This window comes from Vicugna pacos, chromosome 16, assembly GCF_048564905.1.
Source record: "Vicugna pacos chromosome 16, VicPac4, whole genome shotgun sequence".
NCBI lineage: Eukaryota > Metazoa > Chordata > Mammalia > Artiodactyla > Camelidae > Vicugna > Vicugna pacos.
The window spans coordinates 4,045,485-4,068,816 of record NC_133002.1 but is presented as its reverse complement, the minus strand read 5'-3'; the positions used below and the strand labels follow the sequence as shown (position 1 = coordinate 4,068,816).

Below are 23,332 nucleotides of genomic sequence, written 5' to 3'. Positions count from 1 at the left end.
ACATCATCACAAGAGGCAGTACCACCGCCAACAGCCGTGCACTCAGCAGCACTCAGCTTCCGTGGAAGGAGCACAAATGCTGCTGACGGGGGACGAAACCGTTTTCTTGAGTGGGCGTCAACTGTTTCATCAGTAGGAGTAGTCAGAGGCAACATCAGCCATTCTAGAACAGGAGCCCCTGGAATCATCAGCAGCCCTCTCACTGGCAGCGCCGGCAACTAGGGAAAGGCAGCGGAAGCCACCTGAGTTACCGTAGGCTGGACGGTGAAACATCCCCGAGGACTTTCAGAAATTTTGACAAGGTCCACAGGTTAGGGAAAAGTAGGAGCTAACCAGAGAAATGCTGTTTGCTACTGTTAATATTATATAATTCACAGTGTCTAGTAAAGTATTAACAATAAAGAAGATAACTACGTAGGGAAAGGATTCTTGCTTTAGTGTGAGACCCTAACAGGCTGTATCCTGTGGGATTATACACAATGGAGTCAGCTCAGCGGCCAGAAAAGCCTCAAGTCTTGGTCTCAGATTGCCAGTACCTTCAAATGCCTGCAGGAAGTAAAAGAAAATCCTCCCTGATGAAGATGACATCATCTTAGGTTTCAAATTATCGCTACGACTAATTTTTCAAATATGTTCAGCAAACAATCAGTGAAAATGAAGCAAAACTCCTGTGTCTGGCCAAGGCAGAATAAGTGGTTTAGAAATATCCTTCCCACTGGAGAAAACAGTTAAAGCAACTGCTTTCAGGGAGTAGACACTAGGCAGCATAAAACTGTAAACTCAGAGATAAGGGAAATCCATTATGTGAACTCCATGATTCTCAGTTCTCTTCCTGGGTATAATTTCAATAAATAGGATAGAGCACTGAAGTACAGAGTACGGGGGTCCTGCTGAGCTGAAGTGGAAGGTATCAGAACTTGAAGCAGCTAAGATCACTGAAATCTGCAGGGCAGGGCATGGCATTAGAAAGAAGAGAGAAAGAGAAAGGGTCCCACAATTCCCTGGGAGGGTCCCTGTCAGTCTGTGGCTAAGAATTTGACAAAACACAAATTGCTGGGCTCTATCTCCAGAATTTCTGCCTCAGTAGGTCTGAAGGGAGCTTACAAATATATATATTTCTATCAAGTTCCCCGATGATACGGACATTCCTGACTCAGGACCACACTGAGAAAAATTATTGAGCAAAAGACTGTGTAAGTTAAAAATAAAGTAAATCCACATCTACTAAACCTTTCTTACTCATTCCAAGTCACCAAAGCATTAAAATAAAATGTCTGAGGATACAGGAAAAATGTATAATTAACTCTACATAAAATAAACAACTTCTGTGATAAATAAAACTGCTTAAGGTTTTGACGACCTACCTGTAGATCTTTCACATTTGGGAAAGGAATTCCTACTGTTATGACAGCACGGGCATTATCATCTGAGAAATCCAGACCCTCACTCACTTTACCACGACAAACTGCTACCAGGAGGGCTCCATCTTAAGCAACAGAAAATAAACAATTTTAGAAGCACACTCAAAATTCTCAGAACTTGCTTATTCTTGTCATTTTGAAAATATCTGATCATTAAGTAATTATAAAATTTAAAAGATCAAAATTCAAAACTATCATAAGATAAAGTTTTTATAGTTCAGTGTCTTTAAATAAAGAAGGGAAACAAAATTGCACTTAGTTGCAACATGGTAAACCAATTTACAAACTGTGTATCTCCCAGTTAAACTACACAGAAAAACCACCTCAAAGCAGTAACTTGCATGTGAACTGAGCAATTGTGAACCAACTGCTTTTTTTATCTTTGAAATAACTGAAATTGAAATCACTACCTTTACCATCTGTATGTAAAGTTCTCAAAATGATTTAAATAACTCTAATTTATACTGTATATCATATTGAATCAATATTATATTGAAAAGTATTTAAAACACAAATACACAGAACTCTGTGTATAATCTTCCTACACAAGAATATTGACAATTGTTATATCTTTATGCTGTTGTATTGTTCATAAATTATTATTATTAGCCCTTCCTGCCAAACTTTTTGTGGGCATTTTCTAACTTTGAAATTTAGCCTTCAGTTATGTCTTGAAAGCCCAATTTTACCTTATGTAATAAAATATAAGCATAAAGTATATTATTTGAATCCAACTGTAGGGCTCATTTGGCTAGCAAGAAAAATATTCATGCATACTCTACCTGCCTTCTTTCACAAAATATATGAGGTAGTGTAAAGAAGACCATGGGATAACACCTGAATGCATGCCATTTCTTAAAACCGAACTGGCACCCACAAGTGAAAATATTTAGAAAACAACTACAAATAAAAGAATTTCTTCACTTTTTTTTTCACATAGGATTATAAAATAAAATTTTTCTCTTAAGTGCAATTCATTTAAAAAAGATAACACAAAATTCTAATAGCACCAACTTTTTCCACCTTATGGTAAAAAAAATCTTTTTTTCATTGATCATCAAATAATCTCCAATTACCTCTCTCTCCTTTGTGCTTGATCGCATCATAGTACACCTCAAGTAATTCATCAAAATCAGTTTTTTCTCCTCCCTGTGGTTCTACAATGACTGTCTTCACCAACTCCAGATTATGCCATAAACCAGTGGAGAGCCAACGTTCTTTTAACTTCTCTAATAACTGGAAAGGGGAAAGAAAAAAAGCTTTTTTGTCCAACTGAACAAACTTAAATTGGTTTGCTGAAAGACAATGTGACTACAATGTGACTATGGCAAGAATATTAACCTTCCTGTGTTTTATTACATAAAATGAGGAAAACAATTATATGTCATAGAGTTGTAACTGGGTAAATTCATTCACCGGTCTAGAAAGCATTGAGTGATGCCTGGCACACAATAAGAGCTCCATAAATGTCAGCTGCTGTGGATGTTGCTACATTACTATTACTACTAACGTTACTGCTGCTACTGCTACTACTTCCATCATTGCTATCTTGGGGATTTCAAAAGCAGGAAAAAAATTACTCCTGTCAAAGTTGATCAATTTTAAGCTATCTCTTTAAATCTAAGGTGAACTTCTTAATATCCTTAATTAAAGATTCTTTAAATGAAGATTCTTTAAGATCATTTTATCTAACCCATAGGCATCTATGCCATTTGAAAATTTGATCATCATTAAATAAGCTGAATCAAGTAAATACATAAACAGAGACAGGTAGCCAACAAGTAGAAAATATAAAGGCACAAATGGAACACTTAAAAAAACCACATGCTAGATTACAAAAGGTCTTTCAATAAATTTCAAAGAATTTTTATCAGATTAACTACAATTCTAACAACAATGCAATTTTGGATTAAAAGTCAATAATATAAAGTTAGTGGGGAAAAAAATCAAACAAACATACAAGCCCAACACTAAAGATTATATTCTTAAATTTTTAGCTATGAGTGATTTTAAAAAGCACCCATAATTCAAAACGTGCTGGATGCAGTAAAGGCAACACTTAGAAATATGCTTATAACTTGAAATGTGTTTATTTACAAAATTTGAAACTAATTGAATTAAGCATTCTTTTTACAAAGCTAGAAAATTAAACAGTAAATGTAAAGAAAGTAGAAATTAACAATAAATATAAGAGCTAAAATAAATAAAAAAGACCAAAGCCAGTTGAGATTATTATGATTTAAATTGCACTATTCTACATACTTGTTTTATGCAGAGTTGAATGCAATATAGACCAATTATTGTTAATATAGGCAAGCACCAAGAAATTATTCCAAATTCTCTAGAGAACAAAAACTCATTTTTATGATGGCTTATTTCCTCAGAATTTTACGTTATTTATTTTCAGAAATAATGAGATCACAAAGCAATTTTTTTTAAATCACTACTATGGTCTAAATGTTGGGTCCCTCAAAAATTTCTATGTTGTAATCCTAATCCCTGAAGATGAAAGCCTCTGAGAGGTGTTAGGTCATGAGGGTGGGGCCTTCACAAATGGGATTAGCGCTCTCATAAAAGAGATCCCACAGAGCTCACTTGCCCCTTCTAGCACCCGTGGACACAGCAAGAAGACACTGGCTTCCAATAGGAAGAGGGCCCTCACCCAACCATGCTGGCACCCTAGTTTCAGACTTGCAGCCTCCAGAGCTGTGACAAATTAATTTCCATTGTTTACAAGCTACCAAGTCTGTGGTATTTTGTTACAGCAGACAGAATAGACTAAGAAAAATCACTAATTAGGAAAATAGTTCATTGCATGTTCTGCAGTGATCAGGATATCTGGATCAATAAATATAAAAAATTCCCCAAAACACTGAATTAACAAGTTAAAAAAATAGGGCTATTAATAATTTTAAAATCATTTTTTATTTTGAGTGCCTCAACAGTTGGCTATTAAAATTTGCTTTTCGAATGTGCACTTCAAAGTTTCTCACCAGTGCTAAAAAGTATTAAAACTCCTGGAAGTATACAGAGCTACCTACAGTACATGTCTGAGAGTCACACTGCAGCTTCAGTTGAAAGGACAAGACTACTATAAAGTCAATAATGTTCAGAAAAATAGATTACTTTCTATAAACCCAGATGAAATGTGTCATGAATTTGCATAACTGTTGATTCTTACAACACAGATAACATTTCATCTCTGATTCCTTGAGTCTGAGATAATAACAACTTCCTGTACTATAGGCTTTCAATATTCAAGATCTAGAGAAATATTTCACATTTTACTTAAGGAAGACCATTAAGCTGATGATTCCAAAATTTATTCCATAAAATCTACTTAAGAAAGGAAGTCTGAGAAATAACAAAGCAATTGGTTCAAAATATAAAACTCCCCCCCAAAGAAACCCAGCAGGGATTTTTTTTTCCCATTATACAGAATAGAATTCCAAATATCAAAGTTGTACATGATGTAGAAAACATCTAACTTTGAGTTTACAAAAGCTTAGAAAATTTTAAAGTAGGTATGATATATGCAATGTTTCAAAATTTGTTTCAATGGATGAAGAAAAAAGACATTTTATTTACTGGTTTTGGATTTTAAGAACCTCAGAAATTTATGGATAATGAAAATGGCCACAGGTTCATAAATAAATCGTGAATATCACAATTAAAAAGAACAATATGCACTATTAATCACTTTAAAAAAAAACATTTATGGGGGGAGGATATAGCTCAAGTGGCAGAGAGCATGTTTCGCATGCATGAGGTCCTGGCTTTAATTCACAGTACCTCCTCCAAAAACAAACAAAGAAACCTAATTACCAACCTCCCCCCCGAAAAACACAAACAAATAAATAAATGAATAAAAATTTTTAAAAAATAAAAAAACATTTATAGCAAATACAAATTAAATCATCACATTACTGGGTCTTTAAGCCTTAAAGTTCTTTAATTCTATTACATTGTTAAAACTGAACTGTCAGGGTATAATACTTACATGTAAGATTGTAATTAGGAGAGAACAAAAAGGGGAAAGGTGGGACACACAAAAACAAGCTACTTCTTCTAGGTTTGCATTAGAGCTGAAAAATTTTTCGCTAATGCAAATTTTATAACTTGGACAAAATGTTTTCCCTATATAGAAATCATCCAAATTTAGTTTAATAAAAAGGAAGAATTATTTTAATTATCCAAACATAGCTAAGAAGTTATTAAGCTAATTTTTTTCAAGAAAAATTTCATGCAATCTGACATCGATTAGCTTTTCCAAAGTGTCATACTATTTACAGCCAGATTCAGAGTTATATTTTGGGCAACTCAAGCAAAGCTGAGGCAGCAAGAGATAGAGTATCGATTATGACTAGGGGCACTCTTGTTCAGAAACTTGCTCTTCAGTTGTTACCTATTTTTAATGTGTTAGCAAAAAATGGAGAAATTGGAAATCTCATACACTGTGGTAGGAATATAAAATGGTGCAGGTGCTTTGAAAAAAGTCTGGCAGTTCTTCAAAAGGTTAAACATAGAGCTACCATATGACCCAGCAATTACACTCATAATTAAATTCCCAAGAGAAATGAAAAAATGTCCACACAAAAATTTATACATGAGTGTTCATAGCAGCCTTATTCATAACATCCAACAAGTAGAAAAATCCAAATATCTTTCAATTGATTAATGGCTAAGTAAAATATGGTATATTCATACAGTGTAATATTATTTGGCCATAAAAATGAAGTACTGATGCATGCTACAACTGGGATGTACTCTGAAAACAACATACTAAGTGAAAGAAGCCAAACAGAAAAGACTACATATATAATCCCATTTATATGAAAGTTCCAGAATAGGCAAATGTATAGAGACAAAAGTAAATTAGAGGTTGCCTGGGGCTGGGGAAGGGAGAAAGTTTAAGGGAAGATAGGAGATTAATGAGCATCACTCTTCTTTGAAGAATAATGAAAACGTTCTAAAATTAGTGATAAGTTATAGAACTTCGTGAATCTAATTTAAAAAACCACTGAATTGTACACTTTAAATAAGTGAGCTGTATGGTATGCAAATTATATCACAGTAAAGATATTTTATTAAATCAATGATAAATAGGATATAGAACTTCCAAACCACTAAAGGGGAGGAAAAGACAAAAATACAAGTCAATAGAATAAGATAAACAAGAGGGGAAAAGAAGTAAAAGAAAACACAAAATAAGTAGAAAGTAAGTCCAAATATGCCTAAAATCAAAGCAAACACAAATTTAATTCATTTATTAAAAATGAGACAATCAGATTGTTTGGAAGAAAGGGAGGGAAGAAGGAAAGGAGAGGCGAGAGAAAAAAGAAAACCAGCTATATGTTGTTTATCAATAGAGACACAAAATTATACCACAAAGATATCTTGAAAGTGATGAAGATATGAAAAAAGATATGCAAGGAATATATTTATCAAAAGAAATCAACTGTATGACAGTCATAAAAAACAGACTTCAAAGCAGAAACCTTTAAAAAAAAGAAAACCATAGGTGTACATTCCATACACATAAAAAGTGCACCCACCAAAAAGAATCACAATCATGAATCTTAATGCATTTAAGACACAGTTTGAAAATATGGAAAGAAAAAACTGGTAAGAAATACAATCATAAACTGACCAATTCCCTAAATACCATAGAGGACTTCGTATCTCTCTAAGATATCTATAGATGAATTAGATGAAATTGGTATGAGTATAGTAGATTTAAACTTACAAGAATCATCAATCTTACTCTAACATACGTAGAAAATTTGGTGCTGAATGGAAAATAATAGTTCTTTTCAACCATGGAGCAATATGCATAAATTCACAAAGGACGTATCAATAAATTTCAAAAATCTGGAATCATATACAGATTCACTGAAAATAGATATTAACAGAAAGGTCACTTATATCCAAATGAAATAAATTTATCTACACAGAGATCAGAAAAAGTTTCCATACAAATCCTAGGTTCAAGAGGAAAACAAAATGGAAAAAAAAATTACTTTGAAACATTTTAGCTATTCTAGGTCCTTTGCTTTTCCGTATGAATTTTAGAATCAGCTTGTCATTTTCTACAGAATGTCAACAGCAGCATTATTTAAACAACAGAACATAAAAACAAAATATTTATTAAAGGTAATATGTAAACTGTGTTACAGTCATACAACGGGTTATAAAAAGCAATGAAAAGAACTGTCATGGATTAATAAAAATAAAAATAAATGGTAAAAATTATACACAATATCATGTCATTTTTTAAAAACTCAGAAAAAAGCAAAACTAAGTAACATGTTATTAAGAATATATTTGTTTTGTGAAAACTGTATGTGGTAAAGTCACTTAAAAAAAGAAAGAATGATAATTATAAACTTCATGACCATTATTAACTCTGTAGGGGTGAGCAAAGTGATGGGAACTTGAAGGGGTATCCAGATGGGTTTAACAATATTTAGTTCTCAAGTGATAGCTTTGATGTTTTTATTTTATTAATATACTTCATAATTCAAATATGTATTACATGTGACCTTATATAAATGTAAAATATGCATTTCGTGTGAATGCTATTAGTAATACCAGGACAGCAGGGACAGAGGATGAAGAAAACAAATAAAAACAAAAATATTAATCCCTACAATGTTCCAGAAACAGCATCAGAAATCTAAGAATAAAGCAGAGAACATCACAGAAAAAGTCCCTACCTTCATGGCCCTCATATTACGGTGAGAGAATACTACATTCCTAAAGATGCAGAATAAATATGGCCTGAAACTCCAAAATTCATATTTATAGCCCAGATTGTTCCTCTGCATGCTATACTCATACGTCCAATGGCCTGATAAAATTCACCAGTTAAAAATCTCAAAGGCACCTGAAACGTCTCCTACAAGACCAGCTTTATAATATTCCAGTGTTTATTATCAACAAAGGACATCAGCATTCACTGAGTTGCCTTACTAGAACATTGAGTCATCCTAAACATCTCCCCCTCCCCCTCATCACCTAAATTCAATCTATTACCAAACCCTGTTGATGTCTGTCTTCCAAATCTCTCTCCATATCCAAAGCCACCACTTCAATCCAAGCTGTCATAATCCCCTGAAGAATTACTCCAACAGTTTCCTAACTCGATTTCCTCTTTCTTATCTATCACTCCTAGGTCTTTACATCTCAGCCCAGAGCAATATTTTCAAAATACAAATCTTACCACTTCATCTACTCACATCTCCACTTTAAAAATTCAATAAAGGGTGAGTCAACAGACCCTCCTTGCCTCCATGGAAACACTGATACAACCACAACACATGGACCAATTACTGTTGTGAGAAATCCAGAAAACAGTTAAGAGGCTCTTGCTTCCCAGATGAATATGAAACCAGCTGCACTGAAGACGGTAGGAAAATTCGTGGCATAACCTTTCCCTTAGTCCCTCCCCCTAGCTCAGCATAGTGCAATTGGGAGAAAAATTCCAACTCCAAGAGTCTCCCTGAGGGGGTTAAAAGAAGACTGAAATACACATTTAATGCGCAGACTTTCAGGGCGGTTGCCCAGGGGACTGGTTTTTGTCTTGCCTGAATCTATGCACTGACAGGAAGTGGTGCCAGGCTGGGAGCCTCTGAGTACAAAGGCAAAGGTTTAGATTAGCCATAGTCTCTTTCTCTGGCTCAGCGATTAACTACTGTGATAAACCCCTCAACTCCCAGTTTCTCCCTGAGGAGAGAAATTATTGGACCATATGTCCAATGTTCAATTTTTTCAGGGAGCTGAGAGACTAGTTTCTGTGTCACATATCTCAGAGTACTGACAATAGCCTGCATACGCTAGATGCCAAGGGGCCACTGAGAATAAAGGAGAGCCAGGCAGCTCGCTTGCTACTCCAGAGGACTAACAGACAGAGGCCGATACAGTGTGGTGTCCTCTACCTTGGATAGGGAGAAGAGTGGAGTACGTACATTCCAGCTTTTGGGGTACTGTGTGAGGGACTGGTTTCTGTCTTGTCCAGCTCAGAGAGCTGATGAGACCTGGCATATTCTAAAAGGCTGCTGAGAGCAAAAGAGAGCTGGGTGGCTTGCAGCAGCTCCAGAGAACCTGTAGTACTGCTAACCAAAACCAGAGGGAAGGAAAACTTATGAGCTCTTGAAAAACAGCAACTGGAAAATCCTTCTAATTAGGAACTTACACACACAAGTCAAGAGAAGGCACACCCACAGAAAAAGTTTGAGAGGCCGCCAGAATCTGTAGCTGAGCTGAATGGTGAAGATATTTCCCTGTACAGAGCCAGTCCATAAAAGACTGAGAGAAGTGGCTATTTTTTCAGATGGGTAGATACAAACACAAAGTTACATGAAACACAAAGAAACTAGGGAAAACGGCCCAATCAAAGGAACAAAATAAACTCAAGGAACCAACCATATAGAAATGGAGGCATATGAATTACCTGACAAAGAATTCGAAATAACCATCACAAAGATGCTCAACAAGCTCAAGAAAATGATACATGAACAAAATGAGAATTTCAAAAAAGAGATAGAAAATATAAAAAAGAACCAAACCAATTTTGGAGCTAAAGAATATGACAATTGAATTGAAAAATTCACCAGAGCATAAATAAATGAAATAGAGAATAGAACAAAATAGAGAAATGAAAGTGTGTTCTTTGAAGATCAACAAAATTGACAAATCTTTAGCTAACCTGACTAAGGAAAAAAAAAAAAAAGAAGATTCAAATTATTTAAACCACACAAGAAAGTAGAAACTTTACTGTCAACTTTACAAAAATAAAAAAGATTTCCATACTACGAATAACTGCACCAAACTGGTATGTAATGAATAAATTCCTAGAAACACACAACATACAAAAACTGAATCATCGGGGATTGAAGCTAATATTTGTAGTAACTGTAAATGGAGTGCAACCTTTATAAATTGTATAAAAAATTTTAACATAATAAATTTTTAAAAATAAAATTCTTAGAACACTGAATTATGAACAGAAAATATGAATTGACTTACACAAGTAACAAGATTAAATCAGTAATCAAAAACCTTTCAGCAAAGAAAAGCCCTAGACCAGATGGCTTCACTGATGAATTCCATCTAATATTAAAAAGAATTAATATCAATCCTTTTCACACTGATCCAAAAAACTGATGAAGAGAGAACATTTCCTAACTCATTCTAGAGGCCAGCATTGCCCTGATACCAAAGGCAGATAAAAACACTGAGGGCAAAGAAACTACAGACTACCATTCTTTATAAATATTGATGCAAAAATCCTCAACATATACTAGCAAACAAAATGCAGCAACATACCAAAAGTATTATACATCATGACTAATTGGGATTTCCTCCTGGAATGCAAGAGTTGTTCAACATATGAAAATCCATCAATGTAATACACAACATTAATAGAATGAAGAAAAAAATACATGATCATCTTAATTGATCATCAAAAAAATCATTTGACAAAATTCAATACCTTTTCATGATAAAAACAGTCAAACTAGGAAGGGAAGGAAGCTTTCTAAACATACTAAAGGTCATATATGAAAAGTCCACTTCTAATATCATACACTGTGATAAACAGCTGAAAGCTTTTCTCCTAAAATCAGGAACAAAGATGCCCCAATTTTGCCACTTCAATTAAACAGAGCAATTAGGCATGAAAAAGAAATAAAAGGTATCCAAATTGGAAAAGAAGAAGTAAAACTATCTGTTCACAGATGACATGGTCTTCAATCTAGAAAAACCTAACCCCCCACCAAATACACATACACATCACAAACCAAAAACATTTGTTAGAGCTAATAAATGAAATCAGTAAAGTTGCAGGATACAAAATCAGTATGCAAAAATTGGCTCATTTCTATATACTAACAATGAACAACCATAAAAGGAAATTTCTAAGAATACAATTCCATTCACAATATCATCACAAAGAATAGACTATTTAGGAATAAGTTTAACCAAGGGGTGAAATATTTGTACACTGAAAACTACAAAACTGCTGAAAGAAATGAAAGAAACATAAATAAATGGACAGACATCCAATGTTCATGGACTGGAACATTTAACATTATTAATGTGACAATAATACCTTAATCAATTTACAGATTCAGTACAATCCTTAACAAAATCTTTTTTTTTTTTTTTGCAGAACAAGAAAAACTTATCTTTTTTCAATTGAAGTAGAGTCAGTTACAATGTGTCAATTTCCGGTGCACAGCATAAGCATAATGTCCCTGTCATGCATATATATATATATACATATTTTCATTTTCATATTCTTTTTCATTAAGTTATTACAAGATATTGAATATGTTTCCCTGTGCTATAAAGAAGAAATTTGTTTTTTATCTATTTTTATATATAGTGGTTAACATTTGCAAATCTCAAACTTCCAAATTTATCTCTTCCCATCCCCTTTCCCCAGTAACCATAGATTGTTTACAATGTCTGCAAGTCTGTTTCTTTTGTAGGTGTGTGTATTAGTGGTCTCTTTTTTTCTCTTTTTCTTTTTCAGGTTCTACATATGAGTGATATCATATGGTATTTTTCTTTCTCTTTCGGGCTTACTTCACTTAGAATGACGATCTCAGGCCCATCCACGTTGCTATAAACAGCATTATTTTATTGCTGAGTAGTATTCCATAAATATACTACAGCATCTTTATCCAGTCATCTGTAAATGGTCATTTAGTTTGCTTCCATGTCTTGGCTACTGTAAATAGTGCTGTGTGAATACTGGGGTGCATGTATCTTTTTGAATTAGAGTTCCCTCCAAATATATGCCCAGGAGTGGGATTGCTCAATCACAGGGTAAGTCTATTTTAAGTTTTTCTGAGGAATCTCTATATTGTTTTCTATAATAGCTGCACCAAACTACATTCTCACCAGCAGTGTAGGAGGGTCCCCTAAGAAAAACTCATATGAAAATTCATATGGAATCAAAAGGGATCCCAAATAGCCAAAACAATCTTGAAAGAAAAAGAACAAAGTTGGAGGACTCACTTTTCTTAATTTCAAACTTACTACAAAGATACAGCAATCAGTGTTCTACTGGCATAAGGACAGACATATAGACTAATGGAATAGAACAGGGGGCCCAGAAATAAGCCCTTGCATATATGGTCACCTGATTTTCAATTAGGGTGCCAAGACCATTCGATGAGGAAAAGGAATCTTTTCAACAAACGATGCTGGGAAAACTGGATAGAACATATTAAAAAAAAAAAAAAGTTAAACCTTACCTACTATATATAAATTATCTCAAAATTATCAAACACTTAAGTGTAAGACCTGAACTATAAACCTATTTGAAAAAAACATAGAGCAAAATATTCAGGACATTGGTTTTGGCAATGATTTCTTGTATACGAAACCAAAAGCACAGGTAACAAAGAAAAGACATTCAGATGGCCAATAGGCACATGAAAAGATGCTCAGTATTGTTATTAGAGAAATGCAAATCAAAATTACAATGAGGTGTCACCTCACACCAATGAGAATGGCCATCACTAAAACGTTCACAAATAATAAATGCTGGAGAGGGTGTGAAGAAAAAGGAACCCTCCTGCACTGTTGGTGGGAATGTAAATCGGTGAAGCCACTATGGAGGACAGTATGGAGGGTTCCTTAAAAAACTAAAAATAGACTTACCATATGATTCAGCAATCCCACTCCTAGGCATATATCTGGAGAAAACTATAATTCGAAAAGACACACGCACCCTAAGGTTCGCAAGAGCGCTATTTACAATAGCCAAGACATGGAAACAAGCAAAATGTCCATTGATAGATGACGGGATAAAGATGTGGTATATATAAACAAAGGAATATTACTCAGCTATAAAAAAGAATGAAATAATGCCATTTGCAGCAACATGGATGGACCTAGAAATTATATTAAGTGAAGTAAGTCTGAGAAAAACAAGTATCATATAACATCACTTATATGTGGAATCTAAAAAAAAAAGATACAAATTCTATTTACAAACCAAAAACAGACTCATGAACATAGAAAAGAAACTATGGTTCCCAAATGGGAAAGGGCGGGGAAGGATAAATTAGGGGTTGGGGATTAACAGACATATGTTACTATACATAAAATAGATGAACAACAAGGACCTACTGTGTAGCACAGGGAACTATATTCAACTTCTTGTAATAACATAATGGAAAAGAATCTGAAAAGAAAAATATATATGTATGTATATGTATTATTGAATCACTTTGCTGTACACCTGAAACTAACATTGTAAATCAACTAAGCTTCAATAAAAAATTATTAGAAAAATGTTTTAAATCTCAAAGCAAAAAATATATATAGTATTAGTGCTGAAAAAATATTTAGCTTTTAAATAATAAATTTAATATAAGGAACTGTGTTTATTTATTAATGGCAGTTGCAAGGAGATTGGTGGGAGTTGCACTAAAGTGTACTGTTGTGATTTTACAAAGCATAGTAATTACTGTAATATTTTATTGAATTATTAATATTACTATGGCTGCAGAAACATAAGCTTCTGCAGTCAAATTCATTTTAAGATTTCCGTTTTCCTCTTAAAAAAGAAACCACAAACCACACCCCAAGAAAACAAAACAAAAAAAGAAAAGCATAGAATTAAACTTAATCAAAATTTAATAAAAAACATTCATGTGTCAAAACACACTATTAAGAAAGTGAAGAGGTAAGCCACAGAATGGGAAAAAAAACTAGCAAGTCATTTACCTGGTAAGAGATTAATATCCAGAATGTATAAAGAATTCCTACAACTCAAAAACAAATAATCCAATTAAACAATGGGCAGAGGACTTTGAATAAATATTTCTCCAAAGAAGAGACAGAAATGATCAATAGGCACATGAAAAGATGCACAACTTCATTAATCATTAGGAACATGCAAATCAAAACTACAGTGAGATACCACCTGACACCCAATAGGATGGCTACATCAAAAAGGCAGAAATTAAGTGTTGGCAAGGATGTGGAGAAATTGGAATACTCGTACATTGCTAGTGAAATGTAAAATGGTACAGCCACTATGGAAAACAGTTTGGCCATTCCTCCAAAAATTATAAACATAAAATTACCATATGATATAGCAATTCCCCTCCTAGGTGTACCATCAAAAGAACCAAAGGCAAGGACTCAGACAGCTGTATATCAATGTTCATAGCAGCCTTACCCACAATAGCCAGAAGGTGGAAACAACTCAAGCATCTATCAACAATGAAGAGATAAAGTAGTAAATACATCCAATGAAATAATATCCAGCCATAAAAAAGTGAAATTCTGATAACATGGTACAATGTGGATGATCCTGAAAACATTACGGTAAATGAAATGAGCCAGACACAAAAGGACAAATATGGTATGATTCCATTTTTATGAGGTGCCCAGAATAGACAAATTCAAAGAGGAAGTAGAATAGTAGTTGTCAGGGTCTGAGGGGAGGAGAGAATGAGGAGTTATTATTCAATGAATACAGAGTTTCTGATTAGGATGATGAAAATGTTTTGGAAATGGGTAATAGTGATGGTTGTACAATGCTGCAAATGTTCTTAAAGACACTGAATTGTACAATTAAAAATGATTAAATGGCAAGTTTTATGTCATATATATTTTACCACCATTTTATAAGTGGAAAAAATATAAACGCACCCTCACATGCATAAAAAAATTAGTAACACATATATCAACAAGGATACATACAAATCTGTAGATATTAGGTTAAAAAAGCAAGCTATAGATAAACAACACACAAATGATTTCATTTATATGAAGTTCAGAAACGATATATTATTTAAGAGTATATAATATATAATTACATATACATATATACTATTTTTAAAAAAACAAGCAAAACTAATCTCTACAGATGGGAGAACATGATTGTGAAGGGGCACATGCAGACCTCTAATACACAAGTAACGTTCTACTTCTTAAGCTGAGTGGTGGGTCTTCTATGTTCATTTTTTTATATTTAAAATGTGCATATGTTAGTTTTATACACTTATTTGCACGTTATATTTTACAATTAAAAACATAAAGACTGAACAACATTACTCTGGTATTAATGGGGATGAGTTAGAGGAGGAGTTAGACTGGGTACATTTAGGTTAGTAATACAATAATCCAGAGATAGATGTAGCTTGAATTAGAACATGTTAAAAAATTATACAAAACCTGAGAGTAAAGCGAAAAAACAACAAAATAAAACAGCATAACCTGTCAATTTCATATGAAGGCAAAGGTCCATCCAAGGATTGAACAGTGAAATGTACTTTATTGAACTCACTGTATACTGTTGATTAAGAGCCAGACTTATTGAAATTACTTTTTTTTAAATTGAAGTACAATCAATTACAATGTGTCAATTTCTGGCGTACAGCACAATGTCCCAGTTATGCGTGTACATACATGTATTAACATATATTTTTGTCCAGTAGAAATGCAAATGATTTCTGTCCAAGAGGAAAGATAACCTCAAAGGTTACAGTTTATCGACAGAGTACATTAACCAGATTTGTATTCAGGCCTGTGATCTTATATTCTATTCCTTTATTAAGTTGCCTATAAGTACAAAGCTCCTTAAATGATCCCTGAATTCGCTTTAATATCATACTCATTCCCTCATTAATCAATAAATTGAATAAATTCTTTGACAGGTGTTCACTCTACATTTAATGCGAGTCATGATTTCACCTTTTTGAAATTATACTGTAGAAGAAGAAAAGTAAACAGATTATAAAAATATTTAAAACTTAAAATGAACAAAGTGTGATATTAGATTGAATATGATAGGAAAGGGAGAAAAAGAGTCATAGATGCCCCCTAGTTATCTGATTAGTCCAAATATAAACTGTGGTACCATTCACTCATAAAAGCAACACTGGAAAAGGAGGAAAGATTATAATTTTGACACTTTTGAAATACTCATATTGATATGTTGATCTAGCAATGGAATATATGGGTGTGTGATATTTATATATATTTGATCTTTATCCCTGTTTCTATTGTACAGAGCTTCTAAAACTTCTGGGATTTCCTGAACAATAAGAGCTATAGGGGAATCATTTGTTCTCAGTTCCTGAAACAGCTCCAGAGTCGCAAAGGTGAAATGATTTATTCACAGCAAGCCCCTTTCAACCACACCTGAGTGCATGTTAATCGGGTGACTCTTGGCCAGCCCACAAATAATCTAAGGATGGTGGCTGGTTGCCAGGGGAACTGTGATATTGTGATTTATAAGAAAAACATATTTTGGTTATTCAGATAATCAAATATATTGCTCATACATATATGGTCTTCATCCACTGCTCCTGGCTCACAGGTTCCCTAACTTTAGGAATTTCCTAAGTGCTGTAATAAAGATGTCTTATGTTAATGAGGTGACTTTTGGAAAGCACCTAAGGATAGGAGCTAGTTGTCAATGGGGCCAACCATGTGATCAGAGGGATGAAGCTTTCAGTTCCACCCCTTCTGTTGTTAGGGACCCTGCCCTACTATCTCTCTATCTGGTTTCCGATTAGTATCCTTTAAAATCCTTTTATAATAAGTTGGTAATCTAGTGAGTAAACAAGTTTTCCTGAGTTCTGTGAGCTGTTCTAGCAAATTAATCGAATCCAAGGAATGGGTCATAGAAACCTCTGGTGCACAGCCAATCTGTTAGAACTACAGGTAACAACCTGGGGTTGTGAGTGGTGTCAGAAATGGAGGGTGGGCTTGTGAAATGGAACCCTTTACCTGTGGAATCTCATTCTGTCTCTGGGTAGACAGTGTCAGAATTGAGTTGAATTCTTGGCTATCCTGCCAGTGTCCAAGAATTGCTTGTTGGTGTAGGCAAGCTTAAACACAGAGACAGATAGACAGACACACACACATACACACACACACACACTTTCGGTACATCCCTGACCTCCAGGGAGAGGAAAGGGGCTAGAGGTTGAGTCACCTGCCAATGGCCAATGCTTTAACCAATCATGCCTATGTAATGAAGCCTACGAGAAAACCAAAAAGAATGGAATCCAGAGAGCTTCTGGGTTAGTGAATGCATCCACATGTCAGAGGGTTGGTATACCCCAGTTCTATGAGGACAGAAGCTCCTGTGCTTGGGTCCCTTCCAGACCTCACGCCATATACTTCATGTGGCTGTTCATTTGCATCTTTTATAATATCCTTTATAATAAACTGGTAAATGTAAGTCAGTGTTTCTCTGAGTTCTGTGAACCACTCTAGCAAATTAATTGAACTTGAGGAAGGAGTTGTGGGAGCCTCCAATTTATAGCCTGTCAATCAGATACACAGGTAACAACCTGTACAGATGAAATTGGTGTGCGATGTGGGGGCAGTCTTGTGGGATGGAGCCCTTAACCTCTGGTATCTGATGCCATGCTCTAGGTAGATACTGTCATAATCGAGTTAAACCGAAGGACATCGTGCTGGTGTCACAGAATGCTTGATGTACTGAAACCCACATATCAGGTGTCAGAAACTGTGCTGTAGCAGATTACTGAGAGTAAAGGAGACACAAACAGCTGTTTTTTCTTTTGAGTGTAGTACTCAGAGGTCACAATTGAATTATAAATTGAGAATCCAAGACAACAGATGTTACTAAAAAAATGAACATAGACGAGATTGACCAGCAGTAGAGTACAAATTTTTTTTAAAAAGCCCAGCAAGAAAATATTATTCCCTTTCTTTCTATCATACTGCACATCCAATCCATCAGCAAATTCTGCCGGCACTACTTTCAAATGATATCTAGACTCCAAATACTGCTACCACAGTGGTCCAAGCCACCACCACCTCTCACGTGAGTTCCTACCGAAGACTCTTACACAGTCACTTTGCTTCTCCTTAGGCTCTCTACAGTCCATTTTCCATCTAGCAGCCAGCACAGTCCTTTTAAAATTAAGTCTAAAACCTCCAATGGCTTCCTATTGCATTCAGAATAAAATCCGGATCCTTACCGAGGCTCGATTGTACCCCAGCTACTTCTCTGCTGTCATGCTCTGTTATACTCACCTGACCCCTCCTCCGCTCCAGCCAGAGTAGCCTTACTGTGGATCAAACAAACCAGGCACTCTTCTACCACAGGGTTCTCTCTGTCTGAACATTATTCCCTTAGATCAGAGCGGTTTGCTTCCCCACTTCCTTTTAGGGTTTGCTCAATGTCACCTTCTCTAACAAGCCCCCCAGAGTCTCCTAGTGAGATTCTCTTGCAGGCCTGCAGACGGCCACCTTGCTTTTCCTCTGGGCTCACACGGCGTGGGGGAAAGAGAAAGATTTCTGGCACCTCTTTTTATAGGGACACTAATGCTACCAGATCAGGGCTCTACCCTTATGACCTCATTTACCCTTAATTACTTTCTTAGAGACCCCATTTCCAAATACAGCCACACTGCAGGTTAGGGCTTCAACACTTGAATTTGGGAAGGACACAAACATTCAGTCCACGACACCAACATTCAGTCCATGACACCATCTACTATGTTACTGTCTTTCTATGTGTCTGGTTTATTTTCTCTCACCCCTGGAATATAATCTCCATAAGGACAATGATTTTTGTTTTGCTCACTGCTAATTGTCCAGTACCTAGAACAGCACCTGACATGTAGAAAGTATGCAATAACTATTTGTTGAATGAATTTAATAAATGAATTTTAAAAAGAAGGTTCAAAAGAACAGAAGGTCAGGGAGTGGAGAGTGGGTACAGCTCAGTGGTAGAGAGCGTGCTTAGCATGCATGAGGTCCTGGGTTCAATCCCCAGTATCTCCATTAATGAAAACAATATAATAAAATAAAATTTAAAAAAAGAACGGAAGGTCGGGGGTAGGGGTAAGAAGGGAAAAAATTAAAAAACCTGTAACGTCAGTGCCAAAGTCATTAATAAAAGAGTATTCACGTGATTTGTAAGATGTCGATAAAGGTGAAGGGGAAAGGATGACATGATTAAAAGACATGAGCTCAGAGACGAGTTTTTCTTGATGATTTTCTCTCTTTCCTTCCTTCCTTCCTTGCTTCTTTTTTTCCCTTCCTGCCTGCTTCCCTTCCTTCCTTCAGAAAAAATGGAGAGAGCAAAATTACAAAGAGCAATGGATGGGATTTCAAAATTGTAGAATAGATAAACAAGATTACACCGTATAGCACAGGGAAATATACACAAAATGTTATGATAACTCATAGAGAAAAAAATGTGACAATGAGTGTGTATATGTCCATGAATGACTGAAAAATTGTGCTGAACACTGGAATTTGACACAACATTGTAAAATGATCATAAATCAATAAAAAATGTAAAAAAAAAAAAAAAAAAGAGCAATGGAAAGTAAATAGGATACCAAACCTGAGGTACTCCAGAGAAAAAAGCAGTCACAACATGAAAGGGCTGATAAGGAAATGACATGGCCTCTGGGTACACCTAGATTTCAGTTCAGGTAAGGAGGTACAAGGAACACTGAAAAAACAAAACAAAAACAAAACAAAAAAATGGGGTGGGGGAATTTGATAACTATGAGACAACATTTCCATAGGACACAATGTGTTTATTTTTAACTCGTCAGTGAAGATTTTAAAAAATACCTTAAAGGTCTTCTGTTCAGGATTATACAAGGGCAACATGCAAATGGAATGCAACTCAGCAGCAAAAACATACTGATTATTTTGGTGAAAATGGTCTGTGGCAAGTTTTCAGTTTTAAGCAAAAAAAAAAAAAAATTAGGTCTACAGCTTTTCCATTCTCACTGCAGGTGACACTCATATTGTACATCTTAATTACTTCCCCCTTGCCAGAAAACTCATACAAATACAAACAACTAAACTCAGATACCTCAACTGACTTTTAAATTTTAAGTCTCCCCACTAGGTACCTAATCATCAAATAACTTAAAGGAAAGGACACTGACACAATCATCGCTCAGGTTTTAAGACTGACATATATGAAAAACTATCTCTGTTATGAAACAGTTTACTTAGCTCATAAACAACAAATACTATTCACATAGACAGAGACTAGCCTACACACAGTGATACAGATGATACAGGGGATATAAGCTACTAACTGACGTTCACATCACTTGGATTTGGTAACTTAAGAAACTTTTTTTTTTTTTTTGAGCCAGATCTCACAAATTAAAAGACACTTTGGAATGTTTACGCCTTATCTGGATATTGTCATTTTACTTTTTCAAACTTCTTAAAACCAGTATCTCACCAGGGAGGCAGTAAGTCAGAATGCAACCTAGTGGGGAAATCCTGCACTTGCTCAATGTCCATAGCTTTTACACAGTTCCAGATGTTCAGTACAATAATAATGCACTAACTCAAAGCCTCTTTTTGAAACTTTAGAAAGTGCAAATTGCATTAAGACCTCTTTGCCCTCATTAATGGTATTGTTACAATCCCAGTCCTCTGGAAAATGTTTTTTGGCATGTGTTTAATTTTATAATATCGCCATTTACTCACTTTAACAGCCGGTACTCAAGTCTTAATGCTTTTAATAGGCCTGCCTAAACTGACTACCATCTTTTGTAATCTTTTTCACATAATTTATTTCATAGGTAAAACCCGTCATATTTTTCCATCTAAAGATGATTCTTCACATTCATTTCATGAAGTACTAATATTTAAGAAATGTCTACTTTCTTTTACTCGGTATGTATCCTATAGGTGACATATGTTAGGAATAACATACAGTTCCTTTTAAATAGTAATAAAAATTGAAAATAAGTAGTAGTTTCTTTATTATACTTTAAATTACAGCAAAAATGGGTATATCCTTAATTCTTGCTGTATTCAAAAGTAAAATATGAGAAAATCAAAACATTAACTTCTATTGAACTAACTTCCTATGCTCTAGCTATCTGGTGATACCTGACTTCACACCTTCACCTCAAGAGGCCGGGGGTTAGCTCAGGATCAAACTGTCAATGAATATACATGCAGCCAGCAATGCGCTAGGAGGAGTAGTACGGAAGAATGCTGTCCCGAAGTGAAAGCGAGATCCCTCGTGCTGCTGGCTGTCTATGTAGAAGTGAAAGGTCCTATATTCTCTGACAAGGAGTATTCCCTCTTATAAATTTGTTGAAAGAATTAGGATGATGAAAATCTAGAGCTGCACTACCGATACTGATATGCTTATTTACAGAGCCACTTACTCATACATTTTAATAAAAATACACAATACTTACAAATGTAAAACTTTACAAATAAAACTGAATTTTAGAAATAACTCATACATTTCTTCACCGACTTTGCTGAAATCTCTTGAAAAGAAAATAATAAGAACCCAACAGCTATTATGCATGGGACAAATTCTTAACTCTCTAAAACATGAATTCTGAATTTCTGTTGATTGATCAACATAGTTGGTTTATCAATGTCTGAAGTAACCGTTTGGTTAAAATGTATGTATTTGACCAGTTTTACTACTAGTCAAGAAGTATTAGCTTAGTAAATGTCATCTGAAATCTGAAAGAATAAATTTTATTCACACAAATTTATTTACATGTTTCATATCTTACCTAAGTAGGTTAATTATAGTTTAAGGGTGGGGGGGGGGGCGACTCTTTCTATCCCTCTGTAAAAAGGCTAATAATTAAACTAAATGAGGTCAGTACATCTGTATTATTAGAATCTAAGGTAGAATCTAGGCTGAGAAAAGAAAATGAATAGAAATAACCACCATAATTTTGCTAAAAGTTACTACTTTCAGGTATTGCCAACCTGAAGCTGCTGTAAACCTATTGCTATAAAACTGGAAGGTGAATGCTTTGGAAAAAATACCACTTCACAATCCAGTGGAGAAGACCTAAGAGAAAAACGCTTAAAATACAATGTGGTAAGTGCTATTGTAGATGTATCTGGCTAGGGAGAGGAAAGAGTGACTAATTTTGCCTCAGGGTCAAGGATGGTTTAATAGAATAAACTTTTGAGCTGGACAGAGAGTATAAAATTCCTGGATAATAAAATAGTCAGAGTGGATTTTGAGCAGACACAACACTATGAAACACTATTGCTACATAACAAATTACCCACAAACCTAGTGACTTGAAACAAGATTCACTTTTAAAAATAATTTTTTAAATTGTGGTAAAATATACATAAGTGTATAGCTCAATAATGTTAAGTACATTCACATTATTGTACAACCAATCTCCAAAACTCTATTCATCTTGCAAAACTAAAACTATACCCATTAAACAGCTCACTCCCCTCTTCCCCCAGCCCCTGGCAACTACCCTTCTACTTTCCGTCTCTATGAATTGGCTACTCTAGATCTCTCATACAAATGGAATCAAACAATGTTTGTCTTTCTGTGACTGGCCAATTTCACTTAGCATAATATCCTCCATGCTGCAGCATAAAACAGCATTCATTTTATTATCTCAGTTTCTATAGGTCAGAAGTCCAGGCACAGCAAAACTGGGTGCTCTGCTCAGTCTCACTGAGCTGAAATGAAGGTGTCTGCTGGGGTTGCAGCTGTCATCTGGGACTTGGGGTTCTCTTCCAAGGTCACTGGTTGTTGGCAGAATTTATTTCCTACTGGCTGTAGGACAACTGCTCCCATTTTTCTGCTAGTCGTTGGCTAGGACTGCTCTCTGCTCAAGGGTTCCTTGTCATGTGCCCCACCTCCCACCAATCAGTTCACAGCACAGACATCTGCTTTTCTCCAGGTCAGCTAGATATTATTCCTTTCTGGCTTTCTCTTCTGCAAAGAGCTCAAGAAAACTCTCTGCTTTTAAAGGGCTCATGTGATTAGATCAGAGCAAGCTAAATAATCTCCCTATTTTAAGGTCAACCGACTTCATTTGTAAAATCCGTCCACAGCAGTACCTAGATTAGTATTTGATTGAATAAATGAGGGAAGGAGTGTGTACACCGGGAGTTAGGAA

General features: G+C 35.1%; 1 protein-coding gene across 1 annotated transcript in view; it reads right to left on the bottom strand.

Annotated features, from left to right (window-relative positions):
• BRIP1 (BRCA1 interacting DNA helicase 1) overlaps window positions 1-23,332 on the bottom strand; it is a 214,309-nt gene that overhangs the window by 113,883 nt on the left and 77,094 nt on the right. The window contains 2 exon segments of the mRNA XM_072940258.1: window positions 1,365-1,486; window positions 2,498-2,657. Of these exon segments, the coding sequence (XP_072796359.1) occupies window positions 1,365-1,486; window positions 2,498-2,657 (282 nt within the window).